Genomic DNA, 24,669 nt, shown 5'->3' on the forward strand with positions numbered 1-24,669 from the left:
ACCGATAACATAAATGCTGACAATTTAAAAATTTTCATTTGAATTAAAAAAAAAAACTTTCAAAAGCTCAGGAAATCAGGTAATTTCATTTGAAAAAATAAAAAATACAATGATGTTCAACGTGATTGTGAATTTTAGGAGTTGGGTGTGGGGGTAATCTTTTCAGCATAATGTTTCCATCACAAACAAAATAAATGACACGTACAGGTGACACAAACATGACTCTCAGTGATGTGAAATTGTGCCAAAAGAAAACATAGTGTTTAGGAGGGATACGATAACAAACAATAAAAACAGTTATTAAAAAAAACAAAAACAAAAAGTATTGGTATTAAAAAGGCACCAATATCGCAAGATATTAAAAAAAAAATTGTAGTGTCTTGGAGCAGACAAAAATGAATGCAGGCTCCTTTACCTTCGTAGGACAGTATTGTGTACATTAGATGACCGACTGACTTACTGACTGACTGTTGACGAACATGAGGCTATGTACATGGGCAGCTTTTGAGTTGGCGCTTGGCAGTTAATGGGATGTCAGAAGGAATAAAGAGCAAAAGGAGACAGAAAGAAGAAAACAAGATAAGTAGAGGAGGAAGATAAGATGAAAGCAAGAAGAAAGAGCAAGCGAGATAGAGAGAAAGATAGAGAGAGATAGGGCTTATTTGTGCTTCCTCTTACCGTATCTTTGGAGGACCTACGTCTCTTGAAGCTTGAGGCCAGGGTGGAGGTGATGGACCTAAAAGAGGCTTTCTTTTTAGGGTCAGGTTCTGCTCTACCACTTTTTCTATCCTAAAATGAATATGTATAAGTAATTAGATATCTAACGTTCTTCCCTCCATCTAACCCTTTGCTTGTGTAGATGCGCCAATCTCTGTGTTTCAATACTGATAAATTTTGAACATCTATCTGTGTCTTAGAAATTAGGAAATGTAATTTAAAGGTCACCAGACCAATTGATCAAATATTTTATCTGGAGATGTTATGTTATTTAAATTATTAAAAATTTCCAATGGGACCATAGAAGATCCGTGGTCTTTTTTTATACATATAATTATTTTTATTTTTTTAGCTTTGCTTTTGATATTAATGTCCAGAAAGGAAATATGTCTTTAGGTTCTTTCTGGATATTTTTTTTTAAACAAATGTAGTAGACCATTATGGATTTGTTGTCATTTCAGTGCCACAGTAGTGGTCTGGCAACATCTAATCTTTGAGTTCACAGCTTTTCAAATCAATTGGGAAATGACTACATGACTACTACTATTACTGGTGACAAACGTGAGACATAATGAATTGGTACTAAATATATCAGTATGCTACTAAATTAACCTTTATACTATAGGTGTGATGCTAAAGTATGTTTTGAATCTGTATGCTGGATTCTAGTTCATAGGAAAGATAGAAGACTGCATTAGAAAAGCGGCCATTGTATGAATTTTTCTGTAAAAAAATTTATTCAAAAAATTTAGATGGTGCATTGGCGCAAAGCGTATTTTTTTTTTTCAAAAGTAAAAATAAAATGCAAAAGAAATTTAAAAAGAAAAAAAAAAGCGAAAGCTATAGATTTCTGACATCATAGATGAAAATGCAGTGACATTATACTAAAAAATAGGTGAAATAAAACAATTGTTGTTCTGTTATACCAACATGTGATATAACAAAAATTTATTCCACTGGTGAGTGTTTACCACAGATGGGATAAATTGTGCTGTCACCTTTTCTTCCATTTTGAAAATTCATGCACAAAAGGAGGGGTGATAAGCAGGATGGATGAAATGCAATGACTAGATTTGGTTCCATGGCATGTTGCATAATGACCATGAAAAAAATGTGATCCCGAATTCCAACTTTTGCTTAAACAAAATAAATCTTTCCACTTGCCTTCCTTCTAGTAACCTGTCACTCTTTTCGTTTCTATAGTCTCCACCAGAGAATCCTAAAAAGTAAAATTAACTAAAAAAAAAAAACTTAAAAAACCCACATGATTGAATATACACTCATTAAACCCTGATCATCCAAGCATGGTGAGCACAAGTTTGCTAGAAGGTTGGCAAGTGAAAATTGTGGTGTTTTGAAGTCCAGTGCTCTATGCTGGCAGACTTCACTCCAGAGGAAATCTAAGAGAGATCCAGTAAACTTTTAAACACCTGAAACTGTTGTTATTAAAATGCTTGAAATCAGCAGAACCTTTTCACCAAAATGTTTGCCAACAAACCCTTTATAGCATTGTAATGAACAGGGCCGGAACTAACATTTACAGATCCATTTGGGCAAGTTTTTGTGTACTCCTATTACGGTGAAAGAAAAAGGATTACAGACTGAACCAAATGAAATAGATAGTAGGGAATAGAGGAAAAAAAATAAACAGAATAAGGTGAAAGAAAGTAAAAATATACCAAAGGGAGAGAAAGATATGGGAGACAAAGTTAACTAAATATAAGAAGGAACAGAATAAGGGTAAACATAAAAGAGACACTCTGAGACAGTGTTATTAACGGGAAAGAGTTAGAGAGTGGGGGGGGGAGGGGGGAGCAGGAAGTCGTAACACAGAACAAGATGCTCCATAGGGCTTAATGTATTTTCCAGAGTTTCCACAAACGTATCCATAGAAGGTTAGGGACAGAACACCTAGTATTTTGGCGATACACTGTCACTTATGTATATTCCGGCCCTGTGTTTAAATCCATAAACTTTTGCTTTTGTGTTTAATTAGATCATTTTATTCTATTCAAAATGGCCTAAAATCAGTTATTCAAAACGTATTGCTTCATCGAAAAAAGACTTGTATTTAACAAGTGCAGAAAAGATTTGCATATATAAATGATAAATTGGTTTCAGAAACAATATTCATATGATATAGCTATTGTTTAAAGGGGCTGCACTGTGGGGATCAAAGTGATTTAAATGATAATTTAAAAAAAAAAATATGCATCAATAGTTCTTGTCTATATTTAGATTTTTTGTATTTTCTTGTCATTTAAGAATTCTTTTTTACTACTGTTGTATATTCACTGTTGTTTATATTCATGTTTTACTTATTTTTCAGTACAACAAAGACACCTTTTTGAGCAAAATAAATTGATTTATTGTATACACTATGTTTTAAATATATATACCCAAATGATATAGAAATGAAGCAACGGGTAGCTTTAAAAGAGAGTTCCTTTATGAAAGCCAATTACTTTTATGTTGCTTCAAAAAGAGTAATTAATGCCTTCTCATTGTCCCTTACACAAGGGCATTTATTGTTTGTCATTCACCAAGCACTTGTGTCAAATATACTGTATCAGATCAATTCCCCTCAAGTCTGCAAGACTTTATTGACAGAGCACACTCACCACAATGTTTGGGATCATTCTCAAGGATTTAAATTGTAACTGCACTTTGTTTCGAACAATGACCAGAAAATTATTATATCAAGTAGCAAAATCCTAATTTTTTTCTGTTCCAAAATGATAATTTTATGCATTGCTCTGTGATTAAAAGCCAATGGATCTACAGATAAAATATGGGACCATTCAACAATTGCCACCAACATTCCCAATCATGTTGGGGGCTTTGCAACTGTTGGTTGTTTGTTTGTTGCACCAATATACTAGATAGTGCAAAAGCACAACTTCTGTTTTATTATTTTTACAGCATGGTGGAAACTTACAGGCTAATGCCCATTTAATATCTGCAGAATATTTACAGTATAAAGTGCAGTACAATCATTTGAAAATGAAATGGGATTAACTTTATCACAACATATTCTGTGTACCCAGGCTGAAAAGAAAGGTATTCAATTATTATGGCATTTAGCAATTATATAAAAAAGTGAAAATAAAACAATTAAAGCTGCAGTATTACTGTTGCAGTGGATCTCTGTATACATTTTTAAAATCTAATCGGAAAAAAAATATTAAAATGAATAACGTTTGATTTGGTTAATAGTAGAGGTCTCTGTCTGGCTTTTTTTTTCTTAAAAGATTAGTCCGTGAAGTTTTATTTTAAAGATTGTTTGTAACTCACATTACTTTAATATGTGGCATAAACAATTGTGCACTGCAATTTATATTGCTTTACTTATCACTTTGAACTAAATGTATTGTTTTCTTCCCTTAACCTTTGACTTTGTTAAAATCTCCTATATGTGATACCCAAAATATCAAATATTTAGCTGGCACAAGGAAATTAATGATAAATGACAGATAATATCAATATGTGACAAAACATGTTGGATGTGTTATAAAGAGTGTAGAGAAACAGTCGCACTAACGAGTTCTCACGTTAAGGGTGCAGGACCCATGTTTATTTAAATATCTTGGCAGAAAATACAACACGCTCTGGTATATACACAAAAAAGTTTGTTAACACAGTAAAAACTAATTCCCACATGGAAAGAACCCTTTGAAAAGGAATTATTTTGTGTAGCACTACTAACATCACAGTAGTACAGTAGGCTGATGATGGACACAGACACATCTCATAACTCTCACCTGTTCCTCTCATTGGTTACATACCATGTGAAAAAGTTTGTGCTGATATATTATCTGTTAATAATTGTGTCTACTACAATCACATTTCCATGTTTTTCCATTAAAAAGTTATATATATATATATATATATATATATATATATATATATATATATATATACTGTATATATATCAGGTCATATCTGTTCTGTGCAGTAAGAATTTTGCAAGTTTCCAAGTTCCTATCATGTACTGAAGCGTAGTCAACATTCCAAAAAAAACTCATATGCAGGTATATTGATGACTTAACCATGCCTATCTAGTTTCTCCATATATTTTTTTTTAAAGGCTTAATTCATCCTCAGAATAACCTTATGTAGATTACAGGCACTCTTAATGATTATTCCTTGTATGAACCCTTGCTGTAAAGTAGCAATTTCTACTAATTGTGTGGCCCTCCAACTTCCTAATGGTTAAAGAAAACAGACATTTTTAAATTCTTTCATACATGACCAACATTGTAACATAGTAGATGAGGTTGAAAGAAGACAGAAGTCCATCAAGTTCAACTTATACAGACACTACCTGATTTACGCTAAAGAATCTGACAATTGAACTAACATTAAACAATTAGAAAGCTGACCCATTTTAACACAAGCAATAATATCTCTAAATTCTGCTTCTAGCCAGAAATGTATCTAAGCCATTCTAAAATGTATCTAAGGTATTGTCAGTCACTGCCTGGTTAGGCAATGAGTTCCACAATTTGATTGCTCTTACAGTGAAAAACATTTACATTTCTGGATATTAAATCTCCTTTCCCGTAGCCTTAAATTGTGACCTTGCATCACAAACAAATATCTTGGAATAAGCAGCTCTTCTGCCATCTCTGTATATTAGCCTTGAATATATTTATATAAAGTAATCATATGACCTCTCAAGCACCTTTTTTCTAGTGTAAACATGTCTTCATAGTTTAAATTCTTCATTCCCCTAATTATTTTTGTGGTCCTTCTATGAACTTTTTCTAATTATTCAATGTCCCTTTTTAAATTTGGTCCCAGGAACTGCACTCCATACTCAAGGTGAGGTCTTACCAGAGATTTATACAGCGACAGAATTATGCTTTGTTCTCTTGCATTTATGCCTCTTTTAATACATGCTAGTATCTTATTAGCCTTGAAAGTTGCTGCCTTGCATTGCACATTCATTTTTATCTTGTTATCAATGAGTAAGCCTGAATCCTTTTCCTCCTCTGTTTTGCTAAGCCTAGTCCCATTTAAAAATTATATATCCAGAAAGGCGGATTTCCAAATAATATTTTTATTGTGATTAAAATATGTTTATACCGTACATAAATGAATGTTTGGTTAAAAAACAGGATATATTTTACATAAGTTTTATGGGACTGTGGGTATGTTTTTCCAGGTATGCTTAAAACGGGAAAAACATAAATGGCATAAGAAATGTAGTTAACACACAGTAAATATTATTGTTTAGAGGCATGTTAAACATTTTAAGCACATCCCAAACTAATGTTTAAAAGCTTTTAGAGGAACATAAAACTTGTAAAATTTGTGTTATAGCGAGTATCTCGTATTAGATGCAATATCTTTTTTTATATATTATAATATAGATAAACATGGAAAAACACTTTCATTTGAGAGTATGACTATAATAATTTAGAAATAAATTACTGTTTTTGCTATTACAAAAGAACATTTATTTTAATTTAATGCATCATTTTTGGCAATAGTAAAAAATATAATTGGTTAATATAATTTGGTTTCACTCCAAAGAGAATGATGAAAGCACAGTTAAAAAAGGATTAAAATAAAATGCAACCTTTACCATATCAGTTTGCAATATATATTTAGAAATTGTTTAAAACATTTTTTTTAATATTTATAGTTCGCAAATATATGGACAGGAATCAAATTCTGAGAGCAGATAAAGATGTGTCCCTTCCAGAATAACAATAAAGTGCGCTGTTTCACAATATAAAAAAAAAAATACATTGTTTAGACGTAGTACGAAGGTTTATAGGTTACTGATAGTGCATAAATATTATAAATACAATTTAAGATAATACTGCAGCTTTATTATTTAGGCAGGTACATTTGTTCACAATTGTATTTTAAAATTGTCAAGAATGGTAAATAAAAATACCCCATTCAATGCCAGAAATCAATATTACACCTATCTGGCAATAACAGGGTTATTAAATGTGACAAAGTTAGAGGTGACAAATTAATACATTGTTAGAAGACATGATAACACCGAAATTCACAATGAAATGGAGGGCGCCAAATGGAAACCCAATAAGAAACATCCAGTTAATTTATAAAAAAGTTTATCTGGTCACTGAAAGGAACCCAAACACGCACCTGTCGGTCATTTCTCTAAAAGTTTTGTCATACCTGCAGATTTTTTCTCCACACATTTACGGCGGCGAAAGCAAGTTGCATCTGCTTCCTCCGGGCATCCTTATGCCTTTTGTAAGCTATCTCAATAAATATCAAAAATATTCCCGCAACAATACCTCCAGCAACCAACATAAAGACACCTGGAAAGCAGAAAATTCAATTTTACTCTTTCATCCAAAAAATAATCAGCCCATTAAAGGATGCTGTTCAATTATTTTATTTTTATTTATTTAAAAAGAGTTTTAGGCCAATTACAACAAAGCATGATTGAATATTGTATTTAAAACGGCAAATTTCTAGCACATTTATTCATTAGTTTATTCAAGCTGTCATTAAGATGCTTTTCCTATATTCTAACATATTTTGTTTTTACTGTATGAGGCCCATTTATCAAGCTCTGTATGGAGCTTGTGGGCCCGTGTTTCTGGCGAGTCTTCAGACTCGCCAGAAACAGCAGTTATGAAGCAGCGGTTGACTGACACCTCCCTGCTGGCGGCCCATTGGCCGCGAGTCTGCAGGGGGCGGTGTTGCACCAGCAGTTGCTGGTGCAATGCTGAATACGGAGAGCGTATTGCTCTCCGCATTCAGCTAGGTCTTGCGGACCTGTTCTGCACTGTCGGATCAGGTCCGCAAGACCGTTGTCAAATAGGCCTCTATGGGGCATATGTATCACGGTCTGGCGGACCTGATCCGACACTGCGGATCAGGTCCGCCAGACCTCGCTGAATACGGCGAGCAATATGCTCGCCGTATTTAGCATTGCACCAGCAGCTCACAACGCCGCCCCCTGCAGACTCACGGCCAATAGGCCGCCAGCAGGGGGGTGTCAATCAACCCGATCGTACTCGATCGGGTTGTATTGTGGTGATGTCTGTCCGCCTGCTCAGAGCAGGTGGACAGGTTATGGAGCAGCCGTCTTTGTGACCGCTGCTTCATAACTACTGTTACTGGCGAGCCTGTAGGCTCGCCAGAAACACGGGGCATCAAGCTCCCTTCGGAGCTTGATACATATGCCCCTATATGTCTATCGTGACCTTGTATTTTAACGTGACATTAAACTCAACATTTTTTGTTTTGTATATAAACGAGCAGCAGTTATACACGTTAACATATAAAATATTTTTTGGAACTTTAACAATGACATATAAGTAGTACTTACTGTAATGTTAGTAAACTTTGATTTTTTTTTTATTAAAGGCATATGAAACCATAATATTTTCTTTTGTGATTCAGACAGAGCAAACACTTTCTCAAAAAGAACTTTTCAAATTCCTTCTTTTATCAAATTTGCTTTGTTCCTATGGTATTCTTTGTTGAAGAGATGCCTAGGCTGGAATCTTGAACACTACATGGCAGGAAATAATGCTGCCATCTAGTGCTCTTGCAAATGTAAAACATTCATCCAAAACTGCTGCCAAATAGTGCTCCAGGCATGTGCACGCTCCTGAGCTTATGTCCCTGCTTTTCAACAAAAGCTACCAAGAGAGCAAAGAGCGTTTGATAATAGAAGTAAACTAGAAAGTTGTTAAAATCACATGTTGTATCAGAAAAATGAAAGACTTTTTTTGGATTTCATGTCCCTTTAAGTTTACTGTCCCTTTAACATACATTGATAGGAAATGGTTGAAATTGTTAGTGGGCAAAACATGTACAGTCTTTATTAGTACCGGATACTTTCACACGGGCTGTATATGTTGATCTGTAAAAACCTAATGACAACCCATCAAAAAGCCTGCCTATTATACTCAATACCCGGGTGTTCTGGATTTATTGCAGATGTAACAAGCGTTCTCAAAAGATTTGAATGCCATAGAAAAGTTCAAAAACATTAATGAAAATTATATCAGATTGGAATGGATTCCTTAAAAGGACACTGAACCCATTTTTTTTTTTCTTTCGTGATTCAGGTAGAGCAGGCAATTTTAAGCAACTTTCTAATTTACTCCTATTATCAAATTTTCTTCATTCTCTTGGTATCTTTATTTGAAAAGCAAGAATGTAAGTTTAGATGCCGGCCCATTTTTGGTGAACAATCTGGGTTGTTCTTGCTGATTGGTGGATAAGTTCACCCACCAATAAACAAGTGCTGTCCAGACTGCTGAACCAAAAATTGGCTGGCTCCTTAGCTTAGATATCTTCTTTTTCAAATAAAGATAGCAAGAGAACAAAGAAAAAACGATAATAGGAAGGTTGCTTAAAATTGCATGCTCTATCCGAATCAAGAAAAAGAAAACATTTGGGTTCAGTGTCCCTTTAATGTGAGAAATCTGTGCTTGAATAAAAGCTTTATACTTACTTTATTACAAATCGGGGAGATATGGGTGTTTGCTGAACTAAAAAAATACCTAAGTCTACATCTTAATCCAGCCATTCATTACAGTTCATTTAAAATTCTGAACATTCAAACATCAATACTTTACATTGCACCTACGGAATCTCTTGGCACTCTACAAATAACTGATAATAATAATAATAATAAATTGCACCTCAAATGAGACCTGAGCTTCCATTTGAAAACGGACTGCAGCTTTAGTAGCCCATTTAAAGGGACACTGAACCCAAATTTTTTCTTTCGTGATTCGGATAGAGCATGACATTTTAAGCAACTTTCTAATTTACTCCTATTATCAAATTTTCTTTATTCTCTTGGTATCTTTATTTGAAATGCAAGAATGTAAGTTTAGATGCCGGCCCATTTTTGGTGAACAACCTGGGTTGTCCTTGCTGACTGGTGGATAAATTCATCCACCAATAAAAAAGTGCTGTCCAGAGTGCTAAACCAAGAAAGAAGCTTAGATGCTTTCTTTTTCAAAAAAAGATAGCAAGAGAATGAATAAAAATTGACAATAGGAGTAAATTAGAAAGTTGCTTAAAATTTCATGCTCTATCTGAATCACAAAATAAAAAATTTGGGTTCAGTGTCCCTGTAATGGATATTTTTGTTTGCCAATATTAGTTGTTGAAATCCTTGGAATGTGATCTAATTCTAGCCCATACCACTTTTTGGGAGTTGCAAGAAAACCACCTACCTGCCATGTTTTCAAAGGTGAGTGTAGCTGGGGCATTGCTGCGAGAATCACACTCCTGATACCTGACCCAAGTCTTATCTAGTTCTTCCATGAAACCATTCTCATGAGATCTGGGGACACAACAGAAAGCAGCTAGGATAGTACATTTTATTATTAACCAGTGTTTTGTGCGCGGCCCAGCAGTGAACTGTTCCACTGCTGGGCCGCACACAGAACAGAAAATGGAGTAAATGACATAACTCAATAACGAGATTCATGCTAGATATATACAGTGCCTTGCAAAAGTATTCACCCCCTTGGCATTTTCCCTATTTGGTTGCATTACAACCTGGAAGTAAAATGGATTTTCATTTGGATTTCACATAATGGACATACACAAAATAGTCCAAGTTGGTGAAGTGAAATTCTGAAAGTAAACAAAAAGTGATGCGTGTATATATATTCACCCCCTTTGCGCCCCTAAATAAGGTCTGGTGCAACCAAATACCCTAAGAAGTCACATTCAACTAGATTACAAGTTTTGCGCTATAGAGGGTGCGAAACGAATGCAACAAAAGTTGCGTGATTTCACCCTCCATAGCGCTGCCATTACAAGTTTTTGAAAAGCCGCCTTGTGCGTGCGATATGGTGGCGATGAGCTCCATACCGGACAAAATCAAAGCGCTGCTTTGACGTGCTCGTGCACGCTTTCCCCATAGACATCAATGGGGAGAGAGTGTTAGAAAAAAAACTAACACCTGCGATCGCGGAATGAAAAGCTCCGTAACGCAACCCCATTGATGTCTATGGGCAAAAAAAAGTTACGTTTAAACGTAACACCCTAACATAAACCCCAAGTCTAAACACCCCAAATCTGCCGCTCCCGACAATGCCGGCACCTACATAAAGTTATTAACCCCTAATCTAACGCTCCTGACATTGCAGACATTGCCACTACCGATATTGCTATCACTATAATAAAGTTATTAACCCCTATTCCCCCGCACCCCAACATCACCCACACTATAATAAAAATATTAACCCCTATTCCGCCGCTCCCCGACATCGACGCCACTAAATAAAATTATTAACCCCTAAACCTCTGGTCTCCCACATCACTGCCACTAAATAAACCTTTTAACCCCTAAACCAACAGCCCCCCACATCGCAAAAAACTAAATTAAACTATTACCCCCTAAAGCTAACAACCCCCTAACTTTAAATTGTGAAATTAAAAAAACCTAAGTTTAAACTATAAATTAAACTAACATTACTATTATACTAAAATTAAAATAATTTTCAATTAAATAAATTAAATTACACATTAAAAAACCTAACACTACTAAAAATAAATAAATAAATCTACAATTACAAAAAATAAAACATAATAAATTACAAAAAATAAAAAATACTAAATTACAAAAAATAACAAACACTAAATTACGAAAAATAACTAAACGAAATTATCCAAAATAAAAACAATTACACCTAATCTTCTAAAAATAAAATAAAAAAAAAAAACCCTAGCCTACAATAAACTACCAATAGCCCTTAAAATGGCTTTTTGTAGGGCATTGCCCTAAAGAAATCAGCTCTTTTACCTGAAAAAAAATACAAAGACCCCCCAACAGTAAAATCCACCAACCAACCAACCCCCAAAATAAAAAACCTAACTAACAAAAACCTAAGCTACCCACTGCCCTGAAAAGGACATTTGTATGGGCATTGCCCTTAAAAGGGCATTCAGCTCTTTTTCTTGCCCTTTAAAGGGCATTTAGCTCTTTTAAGAAAACCCAAAACCCTGGGGGTCCATCCGATAAAAATCGTCGCCCGCAAAAGCCGGCGACGCCAATATTTGCGCGGGTTTGGTATCACATATACGGCGTAACCTAGAAGTTACGCGCGTACATTTCTGCCGTCGCCCGTAGTTTTTTGGGCTATAGGCAGGTATACCAAACCAGCGCAGTTTGGTATCCAATATGCAGCGTAAGGACTTACGTGGCGAAAATGGAGAAAATTACTCCATTTTCACCTCGCCACAAAAAGCAGCCGTAAGAAGCCTTACGCTGACTATTGGAGCCCCGTAACTCCCTAAACTGGCTGCTAAAATAAACCTAACACCTAACGCATGCGCAATGTCTATCTCCCTGTCAACCGCGATCTTCTAAAATAAACCAACCACCTAACGCATGCGCAATGTCTATCTACCTGTCAACCGCGATCCCCCCCCCCGAAATCCCTAATAAAGTTAATAACCCCTAAACCACCGCTCCCGGACCCCGCCGCCATCTACATAAACTAACCCCCTACTGTGAGCCCCTAAAACCGCCGCCATCTACCTTATCTATCCCCTAATTAGAACCCCTTACACCGCTGTCATCTACCTTATCTATCCCCTAATCTGACCCCTTACACCGCCGCCACCTATATAAAAATTATTAACCCCTAATCTAATCCCCCTATACCGCCGCCAGCTATATTAATATTATTAACCCCTAATGTAAGCCCCTTACACAGCCGCCATCTCTATTAAAATGATTAACCCCTAATTTAATCTACCTATCCCGCCGCCAGCTATATTATCTATATTAACCCTAAGTATATTATAGTTAATATAGGTATTACATTATATATATTAACTATATTAACCCTAATTATATTAGGGTTAATATAGTTAATATAGTTACTATAGTATTTATATTAACTATATTAACTCTATTTAACCCTAACACCCCTAACTAAATTTATATTAAATTAATCTAATTCATTTATAAACTAAAATATTCCTATTTAAATCTAAATACTTACCTATAAAATAAACCCTAAGATAGCTACAATATAATTAATAATTACATTGTAGCTATGTTAGGGTTAATATTTATTTTACAGGTAAATTGTTAATTATTTTAACTAGGTATAATAGCTATTAAATAGTTATTAACTATTTAATATCTACCTAGTTAAAATAATTACCCAATTACCTGTAAAATAAATCCTAACCTAAGTTACAAATACACCTACACTATCAATAAATTAAATAAACTACAAACATCTATCTAAAAATACAATTAAATTAACTAAACTAAATTACAAAAAATAAAAAAAAGATTACAAGATTTTTAAGCTAATTACACCTATTCTAAGCCCCCTAATAAAATAATAAACCCCCAAAATAAAAAAAATTCCCTGCCCTATTCTAAATTAAAAAAATTTCAAAGCTCTTTACCTTACCAGCCCTTAAAAGGGCCTTTTGTGGGGCATGCCCCAAAGAATTCAGCTCTTTTGCATACAAATACAATACCCCCCCCCATTACAACCCACCACCCACATACCCCTATTCTAAAACCACCCAAACCCCCCTTAAAAAAGCCTAACACTACCCCCCTGAAGATCTTCCTACCTTGTCTTCACCACACCGGGCCGAACTCCTGATCCGATCCGGGCGATGTCTTCCTCCAAGCGGCAAAGAAGAATTCTTCATCCGGCGACGTCTTCCTCCAAGCGGCAGCAAAGTCTTCATTCTTCCGGTGGCATCTTCAATCTTCTTTCTTCGCTCCGCCGCCGCGGAGCATCCATCCCGGATGACTACTGAACTATGAATGAGGTACCTTTAAATGACGTCATCCAAGATGGCGTCCGCCGAATTCCGATTGGCTGATAGGATTCTATCAGCCAATCGGAATTAAGTTAGAAAAATCTGATTGGCTGATTGAATCAGCCAATCAGATTCAAGTTAAATCCGATTGGCTGATCCAATCAGCCAATCAGATTGAGCTCGCATTCTATTGGCTGATCGGAACAGCCAATAGAATGCGAGCTCAATCTGATTGGCTGATTGGATCAGCCAATCGGATTTAACTTGAATCTGATTGGCTGATTCAATCAGCCAATCAGATTTTTCTAACTTAATTCCGATTGGCTGATAGAATCCTATCAGCCAATCGGAATTCGGCGGACGCCATCTTGGATGACGTCATTTAAAGGTACCTCATTCGTAGTTCAGTAGTCGTCCGGGATGGATACTCCTGGGCGGCGGAGCGAAGAAAGAAGATTGAAGATGCCGCCGGAAGAATGAAGACTTTGCTGCCGCTTGGAGGAAGACGTCGCCGGAGGAAGAATTCTTCTTTGCCGCTTGGAGGAAGACATCGCCGGAGGAAGAATTCTTCTTTGCCGCTTGGAGGAAGACATCGCCCGGATCGGATCAGGAGTTCGGCCCGGTGTGGTGAAGACAAGGTAGGGAGATCTTCAGGGGGGTAGTGTTAGGCTTTTTTAAGGGGGGTTTGGGTGGTTTTAGAATAGGGGTATGTGGGTGGTGGGTTGTAATGGGGGGGGGGGGTATTGTATTTGTATGCAAAAGAGCTGAATTCTTTGGGGCATGCCCCACAAAAGGCCCTTTTAAGGGCTGGTAAGGTAAAGAGCTTTGAATTTTTTTTAATTTAGAATAGGGCAGGGAATTTTTTTTATTTTGGGGGTTTATTATTTTATTAGGGGGCTTAGAATAGGTGTAATTAGCTTAAAAATCTTGTAATTTTTTTTTTATTTTTTGTAATTTAGTGTTTTTTTTTTGTAATTTAGTTTAGTTAATTTAATTGTATTTTTAGATAGATGTTTGTAGTTTATTTAATTTATTGATAGTGTAGGTGTATTTGTAACTTAGGTTAGGATTTATTTTACAGGTAATTGGGTAATTATTTTAACTAGGTAGATATTAAATAGTTAATAACTATTTCATAGCTATTATACCTAGTTAAAATAATTAACAATTTACCTGTAAAATAAATATTAACCCTAACATAGCTACAATGTAATTATTAATTATATTGTAGCTATCTTAGGGTTTATTTTATAGGTAAGTATTTAGATTTAAATAGGAATATTTTAGTTTATAAATGAATTAGATTAATTTAATATAAATTTAGTTAGGGGTGTTAGGGTTAGATAGAGTTAATATAGTTAATATAAATACTATAGTAACTATATTAACCCTAATATAATTAGGGTTAATATATATAATGTAATACCTATATTAACTATAATATACTTAGGGTTAATATAGATAATATAGCTGGCGGCGGGGTAGGTAGATTAAATTAGGGGTTAATCATTTTAATAGAGATGGCGGCGGTGTAAGGGGCTTACATTAGGGGTTAATAATTTTAATATAGATGGCGGCGGTGTTAGGGGCTCACTTTAGGGGGTTATAGATATAATATAGCTGGCGGCGGGGTACGGGAGCGACGGTTTAGGGGTTAATAACTTTATTAGGTTGCGGCGGGGTACGGGAGCGGCGGTTTAGGGGTTAATAGCTTTTTTATTGTTAGGATAGTGAGGGGGGATAGAGGGTTAGACGTGTCGGGCTTTGTTAGGGAGGCGTGTTAGACGTGTCGGGCTATGTTTAGGAGGCGTGTTAGACAGTGCGGGTGATTTAGACTTTTGTCAGGTTTTATAGGCGCCGGCAGTTTCTAACGTGGCGCAAGTCACTGGCGACTCCAAAAATCTGTACTTACGCAGATTTCTGGACATCGCTGGTTTGTGAGACTTGCGCCACTTTAGCAAGTGACGGCGCCGCATATTGGATGGCTCGAGTTGCGAGCTGAAACTGCGGGCGACGTGGGTTCCCTCGCTTGCGCCACAAACTGCGATCTATATCGGATCGCGCCCCTGATTCGAATAGCCAATAGAATTTCAGTAGCTCTCATCATGATGGCTGATTTGAATAGCCAATAGGATTTTAGTAACTCTCATCCTAATGGCTGATTTGAATTTCAAAAATCAAATCAGCCAATAGGAATGCAAGGGACGACATTTTGAAAAGGCTCCCTTGCATTGAAGATTCAGTATATGGCAGCGACCGTATAAAGAGGATGCTCCGCACCTGATGTCTTCAGGATGGACCTGCTCCGCGCCGCCGGGGTGAAGATAGAGGATGCCGCCTAGATGAAGACCTCGCCGCCTGGATGAAGATTTCGCAATCTGGATGAAGACTTTGCCGTCTGGATGTCCGGACTTCAGAAACTGTAAGTGGATCATCGGGGGTTAGTGTTAGGTTTTTTTTAAACTTTTTTTGGGTGTTTTTTTTTTTTAGATTAAGGTTTTGGGATTTCTTAAAAGAGCTAAATGTCCTTTTCAGGGCAAGAAAAAGAGCTGAATGCCCTTTTAAGGGCAATGCCCATACAAATGCCCTTTTCAGTGCAATGGGTAGCTTAGGTTTTTGTTACAGGTAAAGTGTTAAGCTTTTTACGGCTTACAGATAAAGAGGGCGCCACAGGCTGAAGGTATCAGACACCAAATGTTACGTTTTATAAAAATATTTAATAGATGCAATTAAACAACCTAAAAATTAAACAATCTAAACAGGGACGTCTCCCTAGATTTAAAACTCTATGTTTCAGCTTTATGTTACAATTAGATATATAAAAGGGAACAAGTAGGAATAAAATACATATACGATCTGCTAATGGATGCAATAAACAGTTAGTATATAAAAGAACAAGTTGATAGTCTACAATCAACAATTTGAAAACACAGTTCAGGTTGTTCTGAGAGCTTAGATATAGGTATGCCCATGGGGATATATCAGTTATTTCCCAAGTATACTGTGGGATAAAAAATGGCGTGGAACTTTCCAACTAAAAAGAGGTTAGCAAAAGGATGTACAGTCCACCTAAGAATTGATTATATAACTTGGGTTCGATATATATATAAACACTGTATTAGCAGCGCTTTACTTTACCGCTTGTTAAGTCTTCGGTCACACCAGGGACCACTATGGAATCCAAGGCAGTCTCTCCCGAGCTGCAAACACAGACCACACACGTGTTGGGACGGCGTCTGACGTCACGCCTCGTCCGTTCGTCTCCTATATAGAAAATTGGGAGCGTACTTGTATCAGTTGTAGAAAAGTTGTAAATATTGTTACTTCCTTCAGTACTCCAGCACTGTGTTGTGCTTTTAGACTGTATTATATTATATTTAGATTCATCCACACTGTAAGATTAAGGGAGTTGTAGCGAAGAGGTTAACCCGGGTTAAAATAGCAATACTGTTCATAGATATAAGGTGATGTTTAGTCACTCCTGGTATACTGCTACAAAGTCACAAGGCAATTGACGTGTTTCACCCACCTGTGGGCTTTATCAAGATAATTGTGACTTGCAGCAAGGACCTTTTTAAATGTTCAGAATGTGTGTGATTGGCTGTGTGTCTAATTGGTGTGTTCCATTTATAGGAGAATTTAAGGTGGTATATACTCATTCCTCTGGTTCATGTTCATGCATCCCAAGTAAAAAAACATGTAGTTGATCCAATGAATTCCTCTGGCACATACACTTGCAATTCATCCTAGCTTCCTTGAGGTATGCTCCCCATAAGCACTCCTGTTGCAAAGCAATGCCTATTGAAATTGCAACATACCAGATATAGGTTCAAATATAGTTAGTCTCTCAGGTGTGTGGGCAGATCTTACGGATTAATATTCATCATTCATATAAAACATAAAAAACATTTTGCCATATATATAGATAAAATATTCAGATATGATATTTCTTTTAAACAAGAAGATCTATATGTTCGTTCTAAAATATTATAAGGTGTGTATAGTCTGAATAAATGACAGTGCTACCCATAAAATTATGTGAATTAAAAAAAATTAAAAAAAAAGGGAAAAAAAGGAAAAAAAAGAACAAAGGAAAAAAGAAGAAAAAAAGAGAAAATTAGAATTTAGGGGTTTTAATAAAATAAATTTATTTTGTTTATTCAAATAAAAAAGGTGAAAGATCTAGTTCAGAGTTAAGCCCTTGTGGATATAAAATGCTATATTTATAAATTAATTCCGCTTCTTTAATTAATAGTGTTTTCTCTGTATTCCCCCCCCTCCAGTGTCCTTTAATTTTTTGTATCCCCCAATAACTTAATTCTTTGGTGTTACCATGGTGAGTGTCTTTAAAGTGTTTGTACAGCGAGGTGTCATCCCTCCCTTTTTCTATGCTTAATAGGTGCTCCCTTATCCTATCTTTGAGACATCGAGTAGTTTCACCAAAATAAAAAAGGTTGCACGAGCATTTCAGTGCATAAATAATATTTTTGTGTGTGCATCTTATAACTTCTTTTATGGTTAAAATGTTTTTGGAGTTATTAATCTTAAGTGCCTTCATTTTTGAACTGTGTTTACATGCCTTGCATGTGTAGCAAGGGAAAAAAACAGTAGGTCTTTTGCCCATCATGTCTACCTGAGAGTTAGTTGTTGAACTTATCTTGAATTCACTAGGAGCTAACATTGTTTTAAAATTCCTAGCTTTCTTAAAAATAAATGTGGGTTTATCTTCTAACTGTGCACCAATTATATTGTCCTCTTTTAACAGATACCAATTTTTCCTTATTATTTTTTTAATAAGGGTATGGTCAGCGTTGTAATCAGTAATGAAAGGAACTTTGATTTTATCAGTAGTGTCTTTGGTCTTAATTTTGGAATCCAATAGATTTTCCCTATTTGTCATTCTTGCTTTATCAATAGCCTTATTTATGTTATTAACTTCATAGCCTCTGCTATGGAATTTTTCTGCCAGAATTGTAACCTGGTTCTCAAAATCCTCTACTCTAGAACAGTTTTTTTTAATACGTAAGGTCTGTCCATATGGGATGTTATGTTTCCATATTTTTAAATGGCAGCTTTCTGCATGTATCAGGTTATTGCAGTCTACTTTTTTAAAGTGGGTTTTGGTTTCTATTTTATTATTAATTACCATAATTTCAAGATCCAGAAAGTTAACGAACATATAGATCTTCTTGTTTAAAAGAAATATCATATCTGAATATTTTATCTATATATATGGCAAAATGTTTTTTATGTTTTATATGAATGATGAATATTAATCCGTAAGATCTGCCCACACACCTGAGAGACTAACTATATTTGAACCTATATCTGGTATGTTGCAATTTCAATAGGCATTGCTTTGCAACAGGAGTGCTTATGGGGAGCATACCTCAAGGAAGCTAGGATGAATTGCAAGTGTATGTGCCAGAGGAATTCATTGGATCAACGACATGTTTTTTTACTTGGGATGCATGAACATGAACCAGAGGAATGAGTATATACCACCTTAAATTCTGCTGTAAATGGAACACACCAATTAGACACACAGCCAATCACACACATTCTGAACATTTAAAAAGGTCCTTGCTGCAAGTCACAATTATCTTGATAAAGCCCACAGGTGGGTGAAACGCATCGATTGCCTTGTGACTTTGTAGCAGTATACCAGGAGTGACTAAACATCACCTTATATCTATGAACAGTATTGCTATTTTAACCCGGGTTAACCTCTTCGCTACAACTCTCTTAATCTTACAGTGTGGATGAATCTAAATATCCCACTGTATTTACAAGTCTAAAAGCACAACACAGTGCTGGAGTACTGAAGGAAGTAACAATATTTACAACTTTTCTACAACTGATACAAGTACGCTCCCAATTTTCTATATAGGAGACGAACGGACGAGGCGTGACGTCAGACGCCATCCCAACACGTGTGTGGTCTGTGTTTGCAGCTCGGGAGAGACTGCCTTGGATTCCGTAGTGGTCCCTGGTGTGACCGAAGACTGAACAAGCGGTAAAGTAAAGCGCTGCTAATACTGTGTTTATATATATCGAACCCAAGTTATATAATCAATTCTTAGGTGGACTGTACATCCTTTTGCTAACCTCTTTTTAGTTGGAAAGTTCCACGCCATTTTTTATCCCACAGTATACTTGGGAAATAACTGATATATCCCCATGGGCATACCTATATCTAAGCTCTCAGAACAACCTTAACTGTGTTTTTAAATTGTTGATTGTAGACTATCAACTTGTTCTTTTATATACTAACTGTTTATTGCATCCATTAGCAGATCGTATATGTATTTTATTCCTACTCTTTCCCTTTTATATATCTAATTGTAACATAAAGCTGAAACATAGAGTTTTAAATCTAGGGAGACGTCCCTGTTTAGATTGTTTAATTTTTAGGTTGTTTAATTGCATCTATTAAATATTTTTATAAAACGTAACATTTGGTGTCTGATACCTTCAGCCTGTGGCGCCCTCTTTATCTGTAAGCCGTAAAAAGCTTAACACTTTACCTTTACTATATCCTGACACTTTTTAGGGATAGTGTCTCTTAGAGAGGTGCTTGGTATTAGTTCCTAAGCGCACTTCTATTCACTTTCTATCTTTTTAGGTTTTTGTTACAGTTAGGTTTTTTATTTTTGGGCGGTTGGTTGGGTGTTGGGTTTTACTCTTGGGGGGGTCTTGGTATTTTTTTAAGGTTTTTACAAAAGAGCTGATTTCTTTAGGACAATGCCCTACAAAAGGCCCGTTTAAGGGCTATTGGTAGTTTATTGTAGGTTAGGTTTTTTTTTGGGGGGGGGGCTTTTTTATTTTTATAGGGCTATTAGATTACGTGTAGTTATTTTTCGTAATTTAGTGTTTGTTATTTTTTGTAATTTGTGTTTTTTTTTGTAACTTAGTATTTTTTATTTTTTGTAATTGTAGATTTAATTTTTTTAGTAGTGTTATTTTTTTTAAATGTGTAATTTAATTTATTTATTGATAGTTATTTTAATTTTAGTATAATAATAGTTTAATTTATAGTTTAAAAACATAATTTATGCTTACCTGATAAATTTATTTCTCTTGTAGTGTAGTCAGTCCACGGGTCATCCATTACTTATGGAATATATCTCTTCCTAACAGGAAGCTGCAAGAGGATCACCCAAGCAGAGCTGCTATATAGCTCCTCCCCTCACATGTCATATTCAGTCATTCGACCAAAACCAGACGAGAAAGGAGAAACCATAGGGTGCAGTGGTGACTGGAGTTTAATTAAAATTTAGATCTGCCTTAAAGACAGGGCGGGCCGTGGACTGACTACACTACAAGAAAAATAAATTTATCAGGTAAGCATAAAATATGTTTTCTCTTGTTAAGTGTAGTCAGTCCACGGGTCATCCATTACTTATGGAATACCAATACCAAAGCTAAAGTACACGGATGAAGGGAGGGACAAGGCAGGAACCTTAAACAGAAGGAACCACTGCCTGAAGCACCTTTCTCCCAAAAATAGCCTCCGAAGAAGCAAAAGTGTCAAATTTGTAAAATTTTGAAAAAGTGTGAAGTGAAGACCAAGTTGCAGCCTTGCAAATCTGTTCAACAGAGGCCTCATTTTTAAAGGCCCAGGTGGAAGCCACAGCTCTAGTAGAATGAGCTGTAATCCTTTCAGGAGGCTGCTGTCCAGCAGTCTCATAGGCTAAACGTATTATGCTACGAAGCCAAAAAGAGAGAGAGGTAGCCGAAGCCTTTTGACCTCTTCTCTGTCCAGAGTAAACGACAAACAGGGAAGAAGTTTGACGAAAATCTTTAGTTGCCTGCAAATAGAACTTCAGGGCACGGACTACGTCCAGATTATGCAAAAGTCGTTCCTTCTTTGAAGAAGGGTTAGGACACAGTGATGGAACAACAATCTCTTGATTGATATTCCTGTTAGTAACTACCTTAGGTAAGAACCCAGGTTTAGTACGCAGAACTAACTTGTCTGAATGAAAAATCAGATAAGGAGAATCACAATGTAAGGCAGATAACTCAGAGACTCTTCGAGCCGAGGAAATAGCCATCAAAAACAGAACCTTCCAGGATAACAGCTTGATATCAATGGAATGAAGGGGTTCAAATGGAACGCCTTGAAGAACGTTAAGAACTAAGTTTAAGCTCCACGACGGAGCAACAGTCTTAAACACAGGCTTAATCCTAGCTAAAGCCTGACAAAAAGCCTGAACGTCTGGAACTTCTGCCAGACGTTTGTGTAGAAGAATAGACAGAGCAGAAATCTGTCCCTTTAACGAACTAGCAGATAAGCCCTTTTCTAAACCCTCTTGTAGAAAAGACAATATCCTAGGAATCCTAACCTTACTCCATGAGTAACTCTTGGATTCGCACCAATATAAATATTTATTTCATATCTTATGGTAAATTCTTCTGGTAACAGGCTTCCTAGCCTGTATTAAGGTATCAATAACCGACTCTGAGAAGCCACGCTTTGATAGAATCAAGCGTTCAATCTCCATGCAGTCAGCCTCAGAGAAATTAGATTTGGATGGTTGAAAGGACCCTGAATTAGAAGGTCCTGTCTCAGAGGCAGAGACCACGGTGGACAGGACGACATGTCCACTAGGTCTGCATACCAGGTCCTGCGTGGCCATGCAGGCACTATCAGAATCACCGAAGCTCTCTCCTGTTTGATCTTGGCAATCAAACGAGGAAGCATCGGAAATGGTGGAAACACATAAGCCATGTTGAAGACCCAAGGGGCTGTCAGAGCATCTATCAGCACCGCTCCCGGGTCCCTGGACCTGGATCCGTAACAAGGAAGCTTGGCGTTCTGGCAAGACGCCATGAGATCCAAATCTGGTTTGCCCCAACGATGAATCAGTTGAGCAAAGACCTCCGGATGAAGTTCCCACTCCCCCGGATGAAAAGTCTGGCGACTTAGAAAATCCGCCTCCCAGTTCTCCACGCCTGGGATGTAAATCGCTGACAGGTGGCAAGAGTGAGACTCTGCCCAGCGAATTATCTTTGAGACTTCCAACATCGCTAGGGAACTACTGGTTCCCCCTTGATGGTTGATGTAAGCCACAGTCGTGATGTTGTCCGACTGAAATCTGATGAACCTCAGAGTTGCTAACTGAGGCCAAGCTAGGAGAGCATTGAATATTGCTCTTAATTCCAGAATATTTATTGGGAGGAGTTTCTCCTCCTGAGTCCATAGTCCCTGAGCCTTCAGGGAGTTCCAGACTGCGCCCCAGCCTAGAAGGCTGGCGTCTGTTGTTACAATCGTCCAATCTGGCCTGCGAAAGGTCATCCCCTTGGACAGATGTGGCCGAGAAAGCCACCATAGAAGAGAATCTCTGGTCTCTTGATCCAGATTTAGCAGAGGGGACAAATCTGAGTAATCCCCATTCCACTGACTTAGCATGCACAATTGCAGCGGTCTGAGATGCAGGCGCGCAAATGGTACAATGTCCATTGCCGCTACCATTAAGCCGATTACTTCCATGCACTGAGCTACTGACGGGTGTGGAATGGAATGAAGGACACGGCAAGCATTTAGAAGTTTTGATAACCTGGCCTCCGTCAGGTAAATTTTCATCTCTACAGAATCTATAAGAGTCCCTAGAAAGGGAACCCTTGTAAGTGGTAATAGAGAACTCTTTTCCACGTTCACCTTCCACCCATGTGACCTCAGAAATGCCAGAACTATCTCTGTATGAGACTTGGCAGTTTGAAAACTTGACGCTTGTATCAGAATGTCGTCTAGGTACGGAGTCACCGCTATGCCTCGCGGTCTTAGTACCGCCAGAAGTGAGCCCAGAACTTTTGTAAAGATTCTTGGAGCCATAGCTAATCCAAAGGGAAGAGCTACAAACTGGTAATGCCTGTCTAGGAAAGCAAATATTAGGTACCGATAATGATCCTTGTGAATCGGTATGTGAAGGTAGGCATCCTTTAAGTCCACTGTGGTCATGTACTGACCCTCTTGGATCATGGGAATGATGGTTCAAATAGTTTCCATTTTGAATGATGGAACTCTTAGGAATTTGTTTAGGATTTTTAAGTCCAAGATTGGTCTGAAGGTTCCCTCTTTCTTGGGAACCACAAATAGATTTGAATAGAATCCTTGCCCGTGTTCCATCCGCGGAACTGGGTGGATCACCCCCATTAGTAAGAGGTCTTGTACACAGCGTAGAAACGCCTCTTTCTTTATTTGGTTTGCTGATAACCTTGAAAGATGAAATCTCCCTCGTGGAGGAGAAGTTTTGAAGTCCAGGAGATATCCCTGAGATATGATCTCCAACGCCCAGGGATCCTGGACATCTCTTGCCCAAGCCTGGGTGAAGAGAGAAAGTCTGCCCCCTACTAGATCCGTTTCCGGATAGGGGGCCCTCTCTTCATGCTGTCTTAGGGGCAGCAGCAGGTTTCTTGGCCTGCTTGCCCTTGTTCCAGGACTGGTTAACTTTCCAGCCCTGTCTGTAACGAGCAACAGCTCCTTCCTGTTTTGGAGCGGAGGAAGTTGATGCTGCTCCTGCCTTGAAGTTACGAAAGGCACGAAAATTAGACTGTTTGGCCTTTGATTTGGCCCTGTCCTGAGGTAGAGCATGGCTCTTACCTCCCGTAATGTCAGCTATAATTTCTTTCAAGCCGGGCCCGAATAAGGTCTGCCCTTTGAAAGGAATATTAAGCAATTTAGATTTAGAAGTCACGTCAGCTGACCAGGATTTAAGCCATAGCGCTCTGCGCGCTTGGATGGCGAATCCGGAGTTCTTAGCCGTAAGTTTGGTTAAATGTACGACGGCATCAGAAACAAATGCGTTAGCTAGCTTAAGTGCTTTAAGCTTGTTCATAATTTCATCCAATGGAGCTGTGCGAATGGCCTCTTCCAGAGACTCAAACCAGAATGCCGCCGCAGCAGTGACAGGCGCAATGCATGCAAGGGGCTGTAAGATAAAACCTTGTTGAACAAACATTTTCTTAAGGTAACCCTCTAATTTCTTATCCATTGGATCTGAAAAGGCACAACTATCCTCCACCGGGATAGTGGTACGCTTAGCTAAAGTAGAAACTGCTCCCTCCACCTTAGGGACCGTCTGCCATAAGTCTCGTGTGGTGGCGTCTATAGGAAACATTTTCCTAAATATGGGAGGAGGGGAAAAAGGCACACCAGGTCTATCCCACTCCTTGCTAATA

At 37.3% G+C, this 24,669-nt stretch overlaps 1 protein-coding gene across 2 annotated transcripts in view; it reads right to left on the reverse strand.

Annotated features, from left to right (window-relative positions):
* Nucleotides 1–24,669, reverse strand: part of LOC128642978 (glutamate receptor ionotropic, NMDA 1) — a 360,366-nt gene that overhangs the window by 72,761 nt on the left and 262,936 nt on the right. For both annotated transcript variants that reach the window (XM_053695888.1, XM_053695887.1), the window contains 3 exons: nucleotides 9,912–10,021; nucleotides 6,877–7,022; nucleotides 679–789 (listed from right to left, as the gene is read on the reverse strand). In XM_053695888.1, coding sequence (XP_053551863.1) covers nucleotides 679–789; nucleotides 6,877–7,022; nucleotides 9,912–10,021 — 367 coding nt within the window. The remainder of the gene's footprint in view (nucleotides 1–678; nucleotides 790–6,876; nucleotides 7,023–9,911; nucleotides 10,022–24,669) is intronic.

The sequence above is a fragment of the Bombina bombina genome, chromosome 12 (assembly GCF_027579735.1).
Source record: "Bombina bombina isolate aBomBom1 chromosome 12, aBomBom1.pri, whole genome shotgun sequence".
NCBI classification, from domain to species: Eukaryota; Metazoa; Chordata; class Amphibia; order Anura; family Bombinatoridae; genus Bombina; species Bombina bombina.